General features: G+C 36.3%; 1 protein-coding gene across 2 annotated transcripts in view; it reads left to right on the top strand.

Annotated features, from left to right (window-relative positions):
• The window catches only part of GUCY1B1 (guanylate cyclase 1 soluble subunit beta 1), a 48,567-nt gene extending 42,898 nt beyond the window's left edge, over positions 1–5,669 (top strand). For both annotated transcript variants that reach the window (XM_050791273.1, XM_050791274.1), the window contains exons 10-14: positions 440–677; positions 1,703–1,843; positions 2,664–2,818; positions 3,173–3,299; positions 4,467–5,669. In XM_050791273.1, coding sequence (XP_050647230.1) covers positions 440–677; positions 1,703–1,843; positions 2,664–2,818; positions 3,173–3,299; positions 4,467–4,490 — 685 coding nt within the window. In that variant the 3' untranslated portion in view covers positions 4,491–5,669. The remainder of the gene's footprint in view (positions 1–439; positions 678–1,702; positions 1,844–2,663; positions 2,819–3,172; positions 3,300–4,466) is intronic.
• Positions 5,670–16,134: the final 10,465 nt, after the last annotated feature.

Here is a 16,134-nt window from a genome sequence, read left to right as displayed (position 1 = left end):
ATATATTTCTTATTCTGAGAGGCAATCCTGTTTCTATTACTGTGCTATTCATACCATGTTTTAGGTGCGGGTAATGACAGTCTTCATACTGTGACTATCACAATAGCAGGGTCAGAATACAGGACTACAAATGAAAACTTTGATTTTCTCTTACCAGTCTTTTTGTTTTGTCTGTTTGCTTGGCTTATTTTGATTTGGTTTGAACTAGTTTGGGCTTGCAGATGTTTTATGTGATTAGAATGAACAAATAATTTATATTTTCTGTAAGTCCTTGCTTATAAATATGGCTAATATTTGATGCTAATTTTAGAGGATGTCCTGCTAGAATCCAGGCCTTTAAAGTACAAATGACATTGGTGCTATGTGAAAGGGACAGCAGAAGCACTAAGGGCTTTCCCAGCATTTCTTACAGTGGCTTTCTCCTGATTCCACTGCACAGATTGCTGTATTCTGTCCTTCCTCCGTCTGTTGCCAATGAGCTGCGGCACAAGCGTCCAGTGCCTGCCAAAAGATATGACAATGTGACCATCCTCTTCAGTGGCATTGTGGGCTTCAATGCTTTCTGTAGCAAACATGCATCTGGAGAAGGGGCCATGAAGATCGTAAACCTTCTCAACGACCTCTACACCAGATTTGACACACTGACTGATTCCCGGAAAAACCCATTTGTTTATAAGGCAAGTCTTCATTATCGCTGACGGCAGAGCTATCCGGAGGCTGGCATTCTGAGCCTCCCCTCCAGAGGCCATGCCATCACAGTTCTCTGACTCCAGCACTGCAGCCTTGAGTACAGTGAGCCTCCGTGTATTCACTCTTTACCATTTTCTTAAATAATTACCTTTTGTTATAAAACTGTCTCTTCCTTGTAACCACAATGAGTGTTTCATGGAGTGGGTGATTGCCTGGTTAAAATGAAATGTTCACCACCTGATTTGCACTTAGGCTAACAAATCTGGACAGGCTGTTTATCCCATTTAGTATAAACATAGCATTCAGTTTGGTGCTCTGCAAGAGACATTTTTACTGAGATATATAAGTCATGGAGCGTGAGAAGGACTTAGATTTGTGTTTAGATAACATCAACTTGAAGAAGATAAACATTTATAAGGTGTTTTTACCCTTTGTTTCATTTAGAAATAAATATAATATTGGAAAAAAGAAGTCAGTGGAATATTGCTGCATAAAGGCAAGAATGTTAAGTAAACCATCCCTAGGTATCTGGGGTAATATAACTACACAAAGACTATTTATTTTATAGTCATTTTCTGAGGTACACTGTAGCATGTGGTGAGCACATCATAAAAATAAATGATTAATGACCATGATAAATCACTGAACTTCAAATGGTGGCTCTCCATGCCATCAAGCCATTGCTGTTTTAGGGAGAAATGTAAAAAATTATTCTTCTGAATTATAAGGTGATCTGAGGTGAGAAATTAATTGCTTACTAAAGCAAAAATAATTCTATATCTGTACCTGCCCATCATCAAAGACCCCAAGTGTCTGTCATGTGTGTAAATTATAAGTAATTCAAGATTTCATTTTGCTGGAGTTGAATGTATTAGAAATTCTATGAGAGTTAAAGAGGGAGGGAAGCTTAAAGTTGTTGGTAGCCTTGAAAAAATATGGCTTTTATTAGGGTAACACATGAAATAGTCTTTTTTATGCTAACGAATGAACATCTAAATATATGTACTATTAGGTGGAGACTGTTGGTGACAAGTATATGACAGTGAGTGGTTTACCAGAGCCATGCATTCACCATGCACGATCCATCTGCCACCTGGCCTTGGACATGATGGAAATTGCTGGCCAGGTACAAGTAGATGGGGAATCTGTTCAGGTTAGTAAATGAAGTAGATATTGTAATAATGGTGTATAAACCTTTTCGGACAATTGATTCATATTGCTGACCAGAAAATCATTAATGTGTATAAAGAAGGGTGTCTTGACAACAAAAGCTATAGTATTTCATTCAGCCTACTGTACTACATTATTTCATAGACATAGAGATTTGTCTACCTGTTTGAAATTGTCTAGTCCGTTTCATGTACTGAAAGTCATGGGGATGAGAAAAAAACCTCTTGTACCTTCTAGTTTGTTTTTAAAAATCTCTCTCATGTCTCATGTAAGTTACTAGATTCGTATCTTTGAAATCTTCAGATTTCAAATGTTTCTCTTGAGACAGGATATTTCTCTGGGGAGACAGATTTCGTGGAGGGCTTTTGAAGTTGTCGGTAATATGCTTGAAATTCTTATAGAGATCTCTTGTGATGTTATATGATGACTCTACATTATTCTGTGATATAAAGTAAGCAAAACTTCATGTGTTACAGGAACAGAAAACCAAACACCGCATGTTCTCACTCATAAATTGGAGCTGAACAATGAGAACACATGGACACAGGGAGGGGAACATCACACACCGGGGCCTGTTGGGGGGTTGGGGGCAAGGCGAGGGAGAGCATTAGGACAAATACCTAATGCATGTGGGGCTTAAAACCTAGATAATGGGTTGATAGGCACAACAAACCACCATGGCACATATATACCTGTGTAACAAACCTGCATGTTCTGCACATGTATGCTAGAACTTAAAGTTAAAAAAAAAAATTCATGTGTTAGTGATGAAAGTGATTGAAGCAAAGCTTGCTTTTTTGCAGATAACAATAGGGATACACACTGGAGAGGTAGTTACAGGTGTCATAGGACAGCGGATGCCTCGATACTGTCTTTTTGGAAATACCGTCAACCTCACAAGCCGAACAGAAACCACAGGAGAAAAGGGAAAAATAAATGTGTCTGAATATACATACAGGTGAGAGAAAATGTCTTGGTATTTACTGATTTGCAAAGAAAATGTGTCTTTACATGTGGTTTAATTCTCTAAGAGATTTTATTGCTTTAACAGAGTTATCACCACCACTCTTCCCTACCACTTGTAGAATTGTTTATTTTTTATTTGAGAAGATTGTGCATTATTTCCATTTTATATGATTTCACATCATCTTAGGAAATCCTGATATGATCATTGTTTCTAAAACTTCGAGTTACCTTTCAGTACAACTTCAGCATTTGTTCTTGCCGTCTCAGTTTATAACATGGTACCTGTCACCTTCTCCATAAAACTTTTGTATGCTTCTCTCTCTACTCCCCTTCCCTTGTCTTTTAGATGTCTTATGTCTCCAGAAAATTCAGATCCACAATTCCATTTGGAGCACAGAGGCCCAGTGTCCATGAAGGGCAAAAAAGAACCAATGCAAGTTTGGTTTCTATCCAGAAAAAATACAGGAACAGAGGTATGAATAATCAAAGTATAATTTGTGTACTTAAGACACAGTATAAGTATGGAAAACTAAAGCGTAATCACTGAAAATGTATTTCATTTGAAAATAATTCTTGCTAACAGAAATTAACTTTTAAGTAAAGCAGGGGACATAACTGAACATTAACGAGCTGGTTACAATGATAAGTACTTTTTAGGGGATACTTTAGTGACTTTTGTCCTCTAATGAAATTAACCCAATGGACTGGATTGAGAAGGCTGCTTTTTTTCTTGCTGTTGTGGTTGTTTTGCTCTTCCTCTGTAGTCTGGCTCAGAGGTAAGTGGGCTGTGAGGGGCTCCCCTGACCCTTCTTTTCCTCAGCTCTCTAAGTTGGCTCTGAGATCACCAGCGTCATTAAATAAGGGCCGTAGTTCATGGGAGGTTTCCTAACCATGAAGCTTAAGATCCTTTTAAGGGCCAGGCTATCTTTCTATGGAGTGATTGGGGAATTTTGGAAATCTTAGTCCCTCATGTGTGTTTCTCCTAGATGGATGAGTGATTTTTAACTTGCTAGAATCCGGTTACTTCCTTATGGAAGATTTAAGTTCTTTCTAGTACTGTGGTTATACTCCAGGCAGAGCCCATGTGCTGGAATGGACTTCAGAACAGTGGCACATCCAAAGTGGAATCACACCTCTCATAGAGGCCTTGCACACACTAAGATCATGGCTAGCCTCTTCCTAGCCTTTTGTAAAGTGTGGCATCAGAAGGAGGTTTGATACTTTGTTACCCTGTTGATGTGTTGTTTCTTCATGGGGGATAAGACTACATGCTCATATTTCTCTTTTGGTATGTATACATTCTCTAAAAATGCTTTTAGAGCATAGCAACTTCTAAAGGGAATAGAATGCCAGGGTTGGAAATATTTATCTTCTTTCACCTGGTTTAACATTAAATCATTTTCCTATGAGGTGGAAATGCTTATTGATGTTCTTCTGATAACCTAAACCGTAACTACCTCAAACATTGGTCATCTTAGTCGTGTGGTCCTGTTTTCCCCAGAATTATGGTGGGAATGATTTACAGAAACTGTAGATGTGAACGTGGATCACACTCTCATAAAGAGAAAAATGTATTTAATTGATTTTATAAACTTCATTTTCACTGTAAATCAATCCCTCTTTTCTTCTGCCTTTTTAAGGAAACAAAGCAGGATGATGACTGAATCTTGGATTATGGGGTGAAGAGGAGCGCAGACTAGGTTCCAGTTTTCTCCTAACACATGCCAAGCCCAGGAGCAGTTCTTCCCTACGGATACAGATTTTCTTTTGTCCTTGTCAATTACCCCAAGCCTTTCTTCTAGGTGTATCTCTCACTATCCATTATTCAACTTTAGCTCTGCTTTTTATTATTTTTTTAGGCTTTAATATATTATCTAAAGTTTGACTTTTGATGTGGCTGATGTGAGCTTCATGTGTCTTAAAATCTACTACAAGCATTACCTAGCATGGTGATCTGCAAGTAGTGGGCACCCAATGAATATTTGTTGAATTTAGTTAAATGAAACTGAACAGTATTTGACCATGTGTATATTTATATCACGGTTTACCAAATCTGTTTAGTGCTCCATATATATGTATATGTATATTTTAATGACTATAATATGTAATAAAGTTTATATCATGTTGATGTATATCATTATAGAAATCATTTTCTAAAGGAGTGAATTCTAAGTTTTAGGGGAAAAATGCAATTTATTTTCAGACTCCCAAAGTGAGAATTAATATATCATGCCAAGAAAATAGTGACTATTTTGAAGTATGCTACTTTCCTTTTGGAAATATAGAATACCCGTTTCTGTTATTAAAGTATTTGGTTACTAATTCAAATCATGTGGCAATTATAATTCTTCTAAAATGCTATCATTTGTAACTGTATCCCCTGTATTAAATCTCATTAACCATAGGCGGCTGTTACAGAAAGCTGCTTTGTTTCACATTGAGCTGTTACATTAGTTCAGGCTAAATGTTGGGAGCTCCAACCACATGCAAGAATAAATCTGGAAACATACTGCTGGGATACTGCTGTTAGAGCCCTTCTTGGTTTTGTATTCCCAGAAATGAGCTCCCTTTCTTTAGCTTAGAAGAATGTGATTATATCCAGGATATCATGTTCAGAAAATTTTAGTTTAATATCAGCATAGAATGCATTACTATTGGAATAATTGGCCTCTAGTTCTTAAATGTCTCTGATAACTTATTATCTTTATAAAATAGAGTGCAACTACTTTTGTGTAAAAATGTTTGCCTTTAAATTTAGTATTTCATATCAGCACCTCGATATATGTATAAATGTTCCATGTTAATGTGTAAAAGAATCTGCAATAAATTATTTTTTTCACTTGTCTCTATACACTTTTTATTTCAATAAAAATGATATTAACATTATTTTTCATTTTATTAATGCCACTATTTGGTAAATACATTTTACAATTTTGCCTATTTGCTACCATTATAAATTTTCACTGACTCCTCATAGACAGCATATTCTTAAATGCGATATTTCTTTTTAATACCAACAAAGTGACAGGAAATAAAGACTGGACATGGAAGGGGAAACAGTTAAATACTGAATGTCATCAGCTTACTTAAAGAGCTCTGAATCATTCAGGGATTATAGACATATATACAAGTAATGAAAATATGCGATGTTCATAATGAAGAAATATATTCAAATACAGAAATAATACTTAGAGAAAGAGTAACTTGAGAGAAAAGGGGTAAGTGGGGACAGTTATTATGCCTATTTTGGGGGGAGATTTAGGAATACTCAGAAACTACAATGACACTGACATCTTCCCAGAATCCTACATATATTTATTTAGCATCTACTTTTGGTCAGCACTGCTCAAGATGTTTGAGATGTGTCATTGAACAAAACATCTCTGCGTTTGCATACCTCATATTCCAGTTTTTACATCTTGCAATTTTTAAATCTCGACTTTATGCTGCCGACACTCTCCTAAGTCCAGACACTCATCATGTGTAACCTGAACAATTGCAAGATCTTCCCTATAAATCTGGCTACTTCCTATCTTTGCCACCTCTATTCCATACTCAAATTGCTGGCAGAGTGGTCTTTTACAAATCCAAATTGCTTTCCTGCCTACCATCACTTAAATGCTACTCATTGTCTGTACACCTTAGCAAAGCATGCAAACGTTGTCACCTTAACCAGCCTTATCTGCTAATTGTTACCTTTGTAATTCTATGCTTTGCTCTGTCTGAATACCCTCTACCCACACCCTGCTGCAAACTCATTTCTTGCTAAGACTCAGCTCAATATCCTCTTATTGGAAATGTCCCTTTTAGGCAAGTTTAGCTTCCCCTATTGTCCCAGGATCTTTACAATGGTTCACACATAATCTGTTTATGTATAAGATTCCTTATTAGGCTTTAAGTTTCTTATGGCTAAAATAGTTCCTCTTTCCCCAGATATTCCTTGAACCTTCCACAAAATAGTCACTTGACAAATATTTGTTGAACAAAGAAATGGAGCAGCCTCTTCGAGCAGTGGGGCTGGAAGCCAGATTTGAAGGGAGTGAGGAATAATAAATGAGACTGTAGAAAAGAGGAGGCACAAAAATGGCACTGCTAAATTTGTGCTTAAAGAAAATCATGCTGACGTTGGTGCAGGGGTTAATTTAGAGGGAAAAAGCCTGGTTTAAGGGTGGTATTAGGGGGCTACTGTACTTCATGCATAGGCTTGCTTTAAAGTGATGGCAGGACAGGAGACTAATTGAAGAGCAGTCAAGATTCACATTAAAAGTGCATAATAACGCACAGGCCAAAGGGGATGAGAAGAAGGTCAGGGCCAAGTAGAAAGCTTCTGGCTTGCTTAGTGGGTAGTTTTATGATTCCATTACATGTGGTGGAGGATATAGAAAGGTAACTGAGCTTAGAGGAAAGGCGTCTAATATTAGGCATGGCTTTGACGCTCTGACGAACACATTTTTAAAAAACAATTATTTTCAAGTAGCATTAATGTGTGGAGAGAATAGAACTTCGTTTTTTCAAGTTGGGCCGAACTGCTTTGAGTTTCCAAACAACCTGTTACTAGCTCCATGATATTGGTAAAGTCATTTAACCTTTGTGTAACCTGGTTAGGTCATTGTAAAAACAGAGATTATAATAACCACTCACTAGAGTTGTTGGCAGATCTAATCGAAATACAAAGAAATCAGAGGAGTTGGAAATTTGGCTTGCCATTTCAGGAAGACTAAAAGGTAATCTAAGAAATGCAAATTTACAAATCATTGATAATAGATATTGTTATAGTTGAATCGTGGACAGCACATGTCATGAAAAAACAGGAGGGTCAACAAGAAAAATCAATGAACACATTTATCTTTGCCAATTATTGAAACAAACCCAATGAAAACTATGAAAAAATTAGAACCAAATGTTGTGAAACGATAACAGTTTATCAGTCTGAACAGAATTGTTTTAAACTTTAACAATTAAATACCAATTTAAACATATATATTTTAATTATATAAGTTATATACTATATATTTATGTATTTATTATATAGTATATATTTATTATATTGTAGATTATATATATTATATGTATTTCAGTACTAATTCACTATTTCACTTGGTTTAAATCTGTATTTAATTCACCAAATGATATGTTCTATCTCCTTTGTCATTGAAGGGAAAAATAATTTGCTTACCTTCCTCATAGGTTTCTTTCTTTCCTTTTTTTTTTTTTTTTTTTTTTTTTTTTTTTTTTTTTTTTTTGGTACCACCCTCACTAATGGCTTATAGAACCTCTAGAGGGCAGCAGAGAATGCTGTTTGTAATTGAAATCTGAAAAAGAATTGAAAGGACACAGATTCTCTCACCGGAGAGAGTTCATCTTGTCTCCCAACAGTCACTTCCTGTGTGCAACCTTGAATTCACTCCTTCTACTCTTTCTCAAGTTCAAAGGAATATAAAAAAAGTAATTATTTCTACTCATTGTGACCATTCGTATAGCATGAAATCTATCCACACATATCTTGTTCTGAAATGTCATCCAAGTATTTCCTGCTAATTCTGCAGGAAGGTGAAACATTTGCTAAAACAAGCAATTTATAATAGGAATAATAGTTTTGTACAATATTTTTAGGAGCAAACTAAGTTGCTTGTAGCTCATGTTAAAAGTTATTAAATACAAATAGCATACTATTTACTTATAAGGATAAAATTGGAAAAAAAATTTATTTTACATTAATAAAAAATGCTTTTGTGATTCTTCCTTGCTACTTATACCATATCAGAGAGGAGAAATATAGTGCAAATTAATAAAACAAAATTTAACAAAAAACAAAACACTGTACAGAGAATCAAGAGCCTGAGTCCAATTCTGGTAAGGAAATATTGCGGCCTTTACAAGTCACTTAACTTTACAACTCAGTTACCTCATCTGAAAAAAAGGTGCTGGTTAAGGTGATATCCAAAGCATATTATTGCTCCAAAATTCCATCATTTTGTTGGTAAGAATTCCAGGGTTTTTGTGTCAGAAGCATTCTAACCAAAGGGACTCCATCTTTACACAGGGTAGGTAAAATGAGGCTGAGACCTGCTGGGCTGCATTCCCAGAACGTTGGGCATTCTTAGTCACAGAATGTCTACAGTGAAGGGAATAGGTTAATAATGTTTACCGAACAGACCCAGGACTTAACAGACCCAGGAAATATCCAGATGTCCCAATATCTTAGGAACAAATATATTCTTAATCTAAGAATATATTTTGCTTTAAAGATAATAATGCAGATTCTTGTAGAACAGTAGTTAAGCAAATACTCAGCTGATAAAACACCATGCAGTAAAGAAGCAGGCCAAAACCCACCAAAACCAAGATGGCAGTGAAAGCCACCTCTGGTCATCTTCATTGCTCATTATATGCCAATTATAATAAATTAGCAGCTTAAAAGATGCTCCCACTAGCCCCATGGCAGTTTACAAATGCCATGGCATCATCAGAAGTTACTCTATCTTGTCTGAAAGGGGGAGTAACTCTCAGTCCTTGGAATTCTCCACTCCTTTCCTGGAAAACTCATGACTATTCCACCCCTTGTTTAGCATTTAATCAAGAGATAACCGTAAGTTTACTCAGTCCAGCAGTCATGCCACTGCTATGGAGTAGCCATTCTTTTACTCTTTTACTTTCTTAATAAACTTGTTTTCAATGTACTCTGTGGACTCGCCTCAGATTCTTTCTTGGACAATATCCAAGAACTCTCTCTTATGGTCTGGATCAGTACCCTTTTCCAGTAACTCTTGTGCTAGGACTTTGGCCTGAACCTTTTGGGAATACAGTCTAAAGTTTTGACAATCTAGTAGTGTTGAGTAGATCGACTGAAAGACTGGAAAGCTAACTTCCAAGAAATAAACAAATCTGAGGTAAACACCTGCTGAGGACTTCTGAATCCAAGCTAAATTCAAAATGACTAAGGTCCTGATTAGTTTATGAGAGTATTAATGTATGTATTTCTACTAAAAGTGTGCCCTATAATATTTAATTACATTAGCTAAATTTAAGTGTTTAATACACAGTTACATTTTTGATGACCTGAAAACAAGGAGAGAATATATGTCTCTATTTCAATTCTATGTCTTCACACAATTGCTGTAATACAGTTTATCCCAAATAGGACTTAAAAATAGGAGCCGGGCATGGTGGTTCATGTCTGTAAACCAGCACTTTAGGAGGCCAAGGCAGGTGAATCAATTGAGGTCGGGAGTTTGAGACCAGCCTAGCCAACATGGTGAAAACCTGTCTTTACTGAAAATACAAAAATTAGCTGGGTGTTGTGGTGGGCACCTGTAATCCCCGATACTTGGGAGGCTGAGGCAGGACAATCAGTTGACCCTGGGAGGTGGAGCTGCAGTGAGCCGAGATCACCACTGCACCCCACCTGGGCGTCAGAGCAAGAATCTGTCTCCAGAAAAAATACAGATAGGAAGTGTCAGTGAGTATTACATACAGGTTGGGGTTTTTAAAATGTTATTGTTATGAAATATATTTCTCAATTATGTAAAGTAGTGACCACAGTTGCCTACCAAACAGTTTTAGATCATTAGGGGGAAAGAAACGAGTCACATAAAAATAAAGTATTAACTTGGAAAGCACTTTAAACTGTTGTAAATACTGCCCCTTTTGTGGTTTTCTGCATCACATGAATAAATTCCAATATATTAATAATTTTTATATACCCATGAATATAATACCATCATATCATTCTGGACAAAAACAGCACTTAATCTGACACTGTGACTACATATAGTTTTGGATGTACTAGTACAAATAACGAAATCAAAGACATTTTGTTATTTTTATGTAAAAATCATTACAGTCTAAGGCAGGCATGAGTAAAACCAGCCACTGGGTCCTCTGCTCCCAGGCAATGGGCTCTGAAGAGGAGGGGCCAGGGGAGTCTCTGAGAAGTCTGTGTTCTGGAATCCGAGACAAGGTGAGGGCAGGACCTAAAGAAAATACGAGTCTCAGGAAATATGTAGATTTCAAATTGATCTGACAAAAAACCCTAGTGGTCTATCCAAAGAAGCCAGTAGCCAGAAGAAGAATTACAGGAGGAAGCATTTTGAAGTTAATTGTGCCTAGCATTGAAAACTTTTTGCACAGTGCTAGTTCGTATGTGCAGTGATGCTTTTGGCACCTGTTTAATAATTGTATATCCTCAATTGTAAGTATTGGACAGGATATTGAATAATGCATAGCTGCAGTTCCTGAATATATTAGTATAACTATTTTTTCCTCTAAAGCACAGTCCTGATTAGTTTATGCTATTAATGTATGTATTTCTACTAAATTCTACTAAATTTTTCATTAAATTCAGGAAAAAAAGAGTATAGGCAGGTTTATACTTTTTCTTCTGATTTCTAAGATGTAGTTTTGAATAGATGTTTCTTTTGAACTTTAACATTCTATATAATACAACATAATATAAATGATGATAAAAAGAGTAATAAAGGAAAATGAGTTCTATATGAGGTATTTCTTGAATAACATTTACAGAAAAGAAAGTGTACTATTTTATAAGTTGTACTATTTTTAAGTTGCTAACATTAGCAACTTCACGATTTGAGATGATTTTTAAGTCTGTTTTTAAGTCTGTTTAGAAAACTGCCAGGTGTGGTGGCTCATGTCTGTAATCCCAGCACTTTGGGAGGCGAAGGCAGGCGGATCACAAGGTCAGGAGTTTGAGACCAGCCTGACCAACACAGTGAAACCCCGTCTATACTAAAAATACAAAAACTAGCCGAGCATGGTGGCACATGCCTGTAATCCAAGCTACTCAGGAGGCTAAGGCAGGAGAATCGCTTGAACCCCGGAGGTGGAGATTGCAGTGAGATGAGATCACGCCACTGCATTCCAGCCTGGGCGACAGAGCGAGACTCCATCTCAAAAATCAAAAACAAAAACAAAAACAAAAAAACTGCAAGGGTTGTGTCTAACAGCATGGTCTAATGGGAATACAATGTGAGACCCAAATATAAGTCACATATGACATGTGGATTTTTAAATTTAAAAATTTCTAGGATCCACGCTTCAAAAAGTAGAAAGAAACCAGTGAAATTGACTTTAATAATATGTTTTATTTAACCCAGTATAAGCAAAATATTGTCATTTCAACGTGTAATACATTTAAAATCATTAATTAATATTTAAAATCCATGTGTATTTTAAAATCAGTGTGTATTTATACACTTTAAAATCAGTGTGTATTTTAAAATCAGTGTGTATTTATACACTTTAAAATCAGTGCGTATTTTACATTTTGCAGATCAGACACATTTCAAGTGCCCAGTGGTCTCATGAAGCTAGTGGCAATCATATTGGACAGTGCAGGTCTAGATATGCAGGTTATTGATTGGATCTGTCATCCAAAACAATCATCTTAGATACTTGATTGTTTTGTTTCCTTCTTACCGAAAATTGGATCAACCTTGTTATTTATAAAAACAAAACAAATAGCGAAGGAGTTGAAGTGGTCATTAAATTCAGGAAAAAGAGTATAGGCAGGTTTATACTTTTTCTTCTGATTTCTAAGATGTAGTTTTGAATAGATGTTTCTTTTGAACTTTAACATTCTATATAATACAACATAATATAAATGATGATAAAAAGAGTAATAAAGGAAAATGAGTTCTATATGAGGTATTTCTTGAATAACATTTACAGAAAAGAAAGTGTACTATTTTATAAGTTGTACTATTTTATAAGTTGCTAACATTAGCAACTTCACGATTTGAGATGATTAAGGATCTAACATTTTCACCTGACAATTCTTTTGCAGTCTTTTAATAAGAAGCAATTATAAAGCACTAAGAAGTACCTATTATCTTTTGACAAAGTTAAGGCTCTTTATAAAGATCTAGTTCATCAGTCAGTTACCACCCACATCATATTTCTTTTTTTCATTTGTATTCCTGTTAAAGGTTGTTCTTTCCCTGTCAACCCAACTTACTCTTTTTGCACTTGACAGTAATGTTACCAAAGTATTAACTGAAAGAGAATTATGCAAAAGATGACTACCAAAAGATTTGTACCCTTGAATACACATGAACAATTTTTACTTGATTCGTGCTCAGTGAAGTGTATCGGAACGTTCAGGACCCTTCAGACCTCAGGAGGAACAAATGTTCCTGTCACACTGACCATATGTCCTTTTGTGAATTTACCAAAAGTTCTTCCTGATTCCTGAATGTTTGAAATTCAAAACTCATTGTATACAGCTTGTTGGATTTCTTGACATGTAAAGCACTTTCAAAAAGAGTTCTTTTAAAGATAGTGTTAATACTATAATAAAAGTTTTAAAATTTGTTTTTTAAAAGTATATTTCTTTAAATATTGTGCTGTATTACAACTGACCATCAAACAACAGACACGAGAGTTCAGTGATGAACAGATCCCTGCTGCCCCTCAGGCTCACAACTACCAGCATGGCAATCAGGGAGCAATCCCACAGTCACTACAATTCAATGGTGATTTGAACGTTTTACGTGTTTAATCCTTGTAGCAGTTTATTAAGTATATACTCTTATTATCGACTCCATTTCACTCATGAGGAAACTGGAGCACATAAAGTTTGGGGAACTGCCCAAATGTTAAACAGAGAGTGAGTGGGTAAAGCCAGTATCCATACCCAGACAAATGGATTCCAGAACCCAAGCTTCCAACCAGGATGCTCTGATGCATCTCACAACACAATAAGCTAGCAGCTGGCAAGTGGTGTACATCTGGTGGGAGTTTTAACACCAGGTGAGTGTGTGCCAGGTAACAAAGTTCTAGTCAGGCAAGCAGGCAAGGAGTGTGAAGAAGATATGGCAGGTGGTATTGGCCTTAAACTTTATGACTAACTCTGAAGAACAGGAGGTGGAAGGCTGGGGCACAAGCAGTGGGGACTGAAGCAGGAAGGGCGAACATGTTCCACTAAAGATGGATCACAAGACAGCAATGATAAAGGCTAGACCAGGAGAATCCATATGCTGTGCAGGAGGAAAGTCATCTTGATACTTATTTGCCCCTCTATGTATAAAAGGTTTACATTTTTCTGCCTGAAACCCAGATCGGTTCTAGAGTTTACAGATGTGGGGACTGATGAACTCCAACAGCAAACCCTGATGAACTGTAAAAGTAGGAAAAGAATGTCATTGACTGTATCCTTCCATTAGGGCATCTGCTAAGAGAGCAGGCTTGCTGGATGTGGAGGGAATCCTCCATGAAAGTAGACAGACTTAGTCTTCCTCACTCTGCCACCATGACTAGCACTTTAATCTTTTTTGTATGGGCTTCTGACAAGGGAAATTTGGGGCAGGGAGAGGGCTCTTTCTAAGCCTTGTAACAGGTTCTTCCAGAAACATAGAAGACATTTTTCAGCTTTCCCAATCTAAGTTAGGTCCGTGCTTCCATAGTATCTGAGTAGAAGACCATTGCTATTCTTCTCTCTTACAATTTTAATGATTTACTACCGTCTTCTTGTCAAATAGACTGTGGGAGAAATCAGGTCAGAGACTGCACATCCCCTCATGAGCCCCAGCAGCCAGTTCCGGAGCCTTGTCACACAGTAGAGATTCAGAATTGTCAGGAGTCCTTCCTCCAAATACTGGAGAACAGTTGGTGAGGAAGAATGGCATTTGTACAATTTGTAAAGTATCTGTGTTTTCCACTTGATGGTCTGTTTTTTACATTGGCTGTAGATTTATTTACTGGAATGGCCTTCCCATCACATACATGTGCACACCCATGGAAGATACCATGTTGTAGTTTTTAACAAAGCATTGTTGAACATTTGAAGGATAATATCAGAAGGGAATAGTTGCTCAGAATATAAAACACTCAAGATTAAAAATTCTTCTGCCTGTAATCCCAGTTCTTTGGGAGGCCGAGGTGGGCAAATCACAAGCTCAAGAAATGGAGGCCATCCTGGCCAACACAGTGAAACCCCATCTCTACTAAAAACACAAAAATTATCTGGGCATGGTGGCTGGTGCCTGCAGTCCCAGCTACTTGAGAGACTGAGGCAGGAGAATCACTTGAACCCGGGAGGCAGAGGTTGTAGTGAACTGAGATCGTGCCACTGCATTCCAGCCTGGGAACAGAGCACAGTCTCAAAAAAAAAAAAAAAAATTATTCTTCCTTCTCAAGTTTCTAAATTCCCCCGGCTATATTCAATCACATGACATCCCAGTGCCATCCAAAAGACGCCTCAGTGAGGAATCTTTTCTATCTTCACTCTTCACCAAGTCCCAGTGCCTCTAAATCTCTCTTGGCCTACCTAGAGGTTTGGTCAGTTTTCTTGCATTATTGATGTCTAGAACTTATCACAATTTATTATGAAGTTAAGGGAATAATTTTTAAATTGTTAGCAATTATCATTACTATCACATAATAAAACATTGTTGATATATGTGAAGACATCCCAGCATTCAAGCATTATGGATGCACTTTCTTCTAAATGGTGCCATAAGAAAGAAGGTGATTTGCAGATATTTGCCAAAAGCAACAACCACTCTAAGTGAAAAGAAAAAGTATCTTGCCCCTCTGGTTTTCATTTAGTAATTTAGAAATTACACATTATTTATATGGGATTGTATATGTTTATCCACATTTTAATGACTAGATTTAAATTGTTTTTAAATTACTATGAATATATTATGTTAATCATTAAAACATCATTACATCATTAAAAAATCATTTGGAAAGTTTTGCTCCTTTTAAAACTAAAGCATGAATTAAGCTGAATAACAACAAAAAAGTATCAATATTTTACCATCACTAACACCACTGAATAATACTGTTTTCATGACCAAAAATTACCATTTTTCCAAGCATAAGTTATTTATGCTGCCAAATTATACTAAAAACAAATATCAAATGTCACCAAAATATAAAATCTTCATCCATTTTTCTATATCAAATGGCGAGAGAAGAAAGAACCTGATTTGCTCAGTGATTCATATGAATCTGATTTGAGCAGTAAAATTAATAATGACAGTATTGGATTATAGCCCATATAGTTAAGAATACTTCCTGAACTCATAATTATGTAAGTAAATGATTGAAATAATAAATAAATGAGGGGAAAAGGTCAACTCTTCATTACAGAATGATTTCAATAAAAATAATTATGAATAGAGCAGTACTTGGGGTGAGGGAAGGACAGAATTTGGAGAGTTGGAGTAATGGATCTAACATGGAGTGAAATTAATCAACAGGTACCTAGAACGAAACTATTGTATATCTTTGTGAGATTCCCTTTACCATAAAAAGTGGTTTGTGTACTTAAAAATGGTTCTC

This window comes from Macaca thibetana, chromosome 5, assembly GCF_024542745.1.
Source record: "Macaca thibetana thibetana isolate TM-01 chromosome 5, ASM2454274v1, whole genome shotgun sequence".
NCBI classification, from domain to species: Eukaryota; Metazoa; Chordata; class Mammalia; order Primates; family Cercopithecidae; genus Macaca; species Macaca thibetana.
Note: the sequence above shows the minus strand (reverse complement) of the source record. Positions and strands in the feature narration are given on the sequence as shown.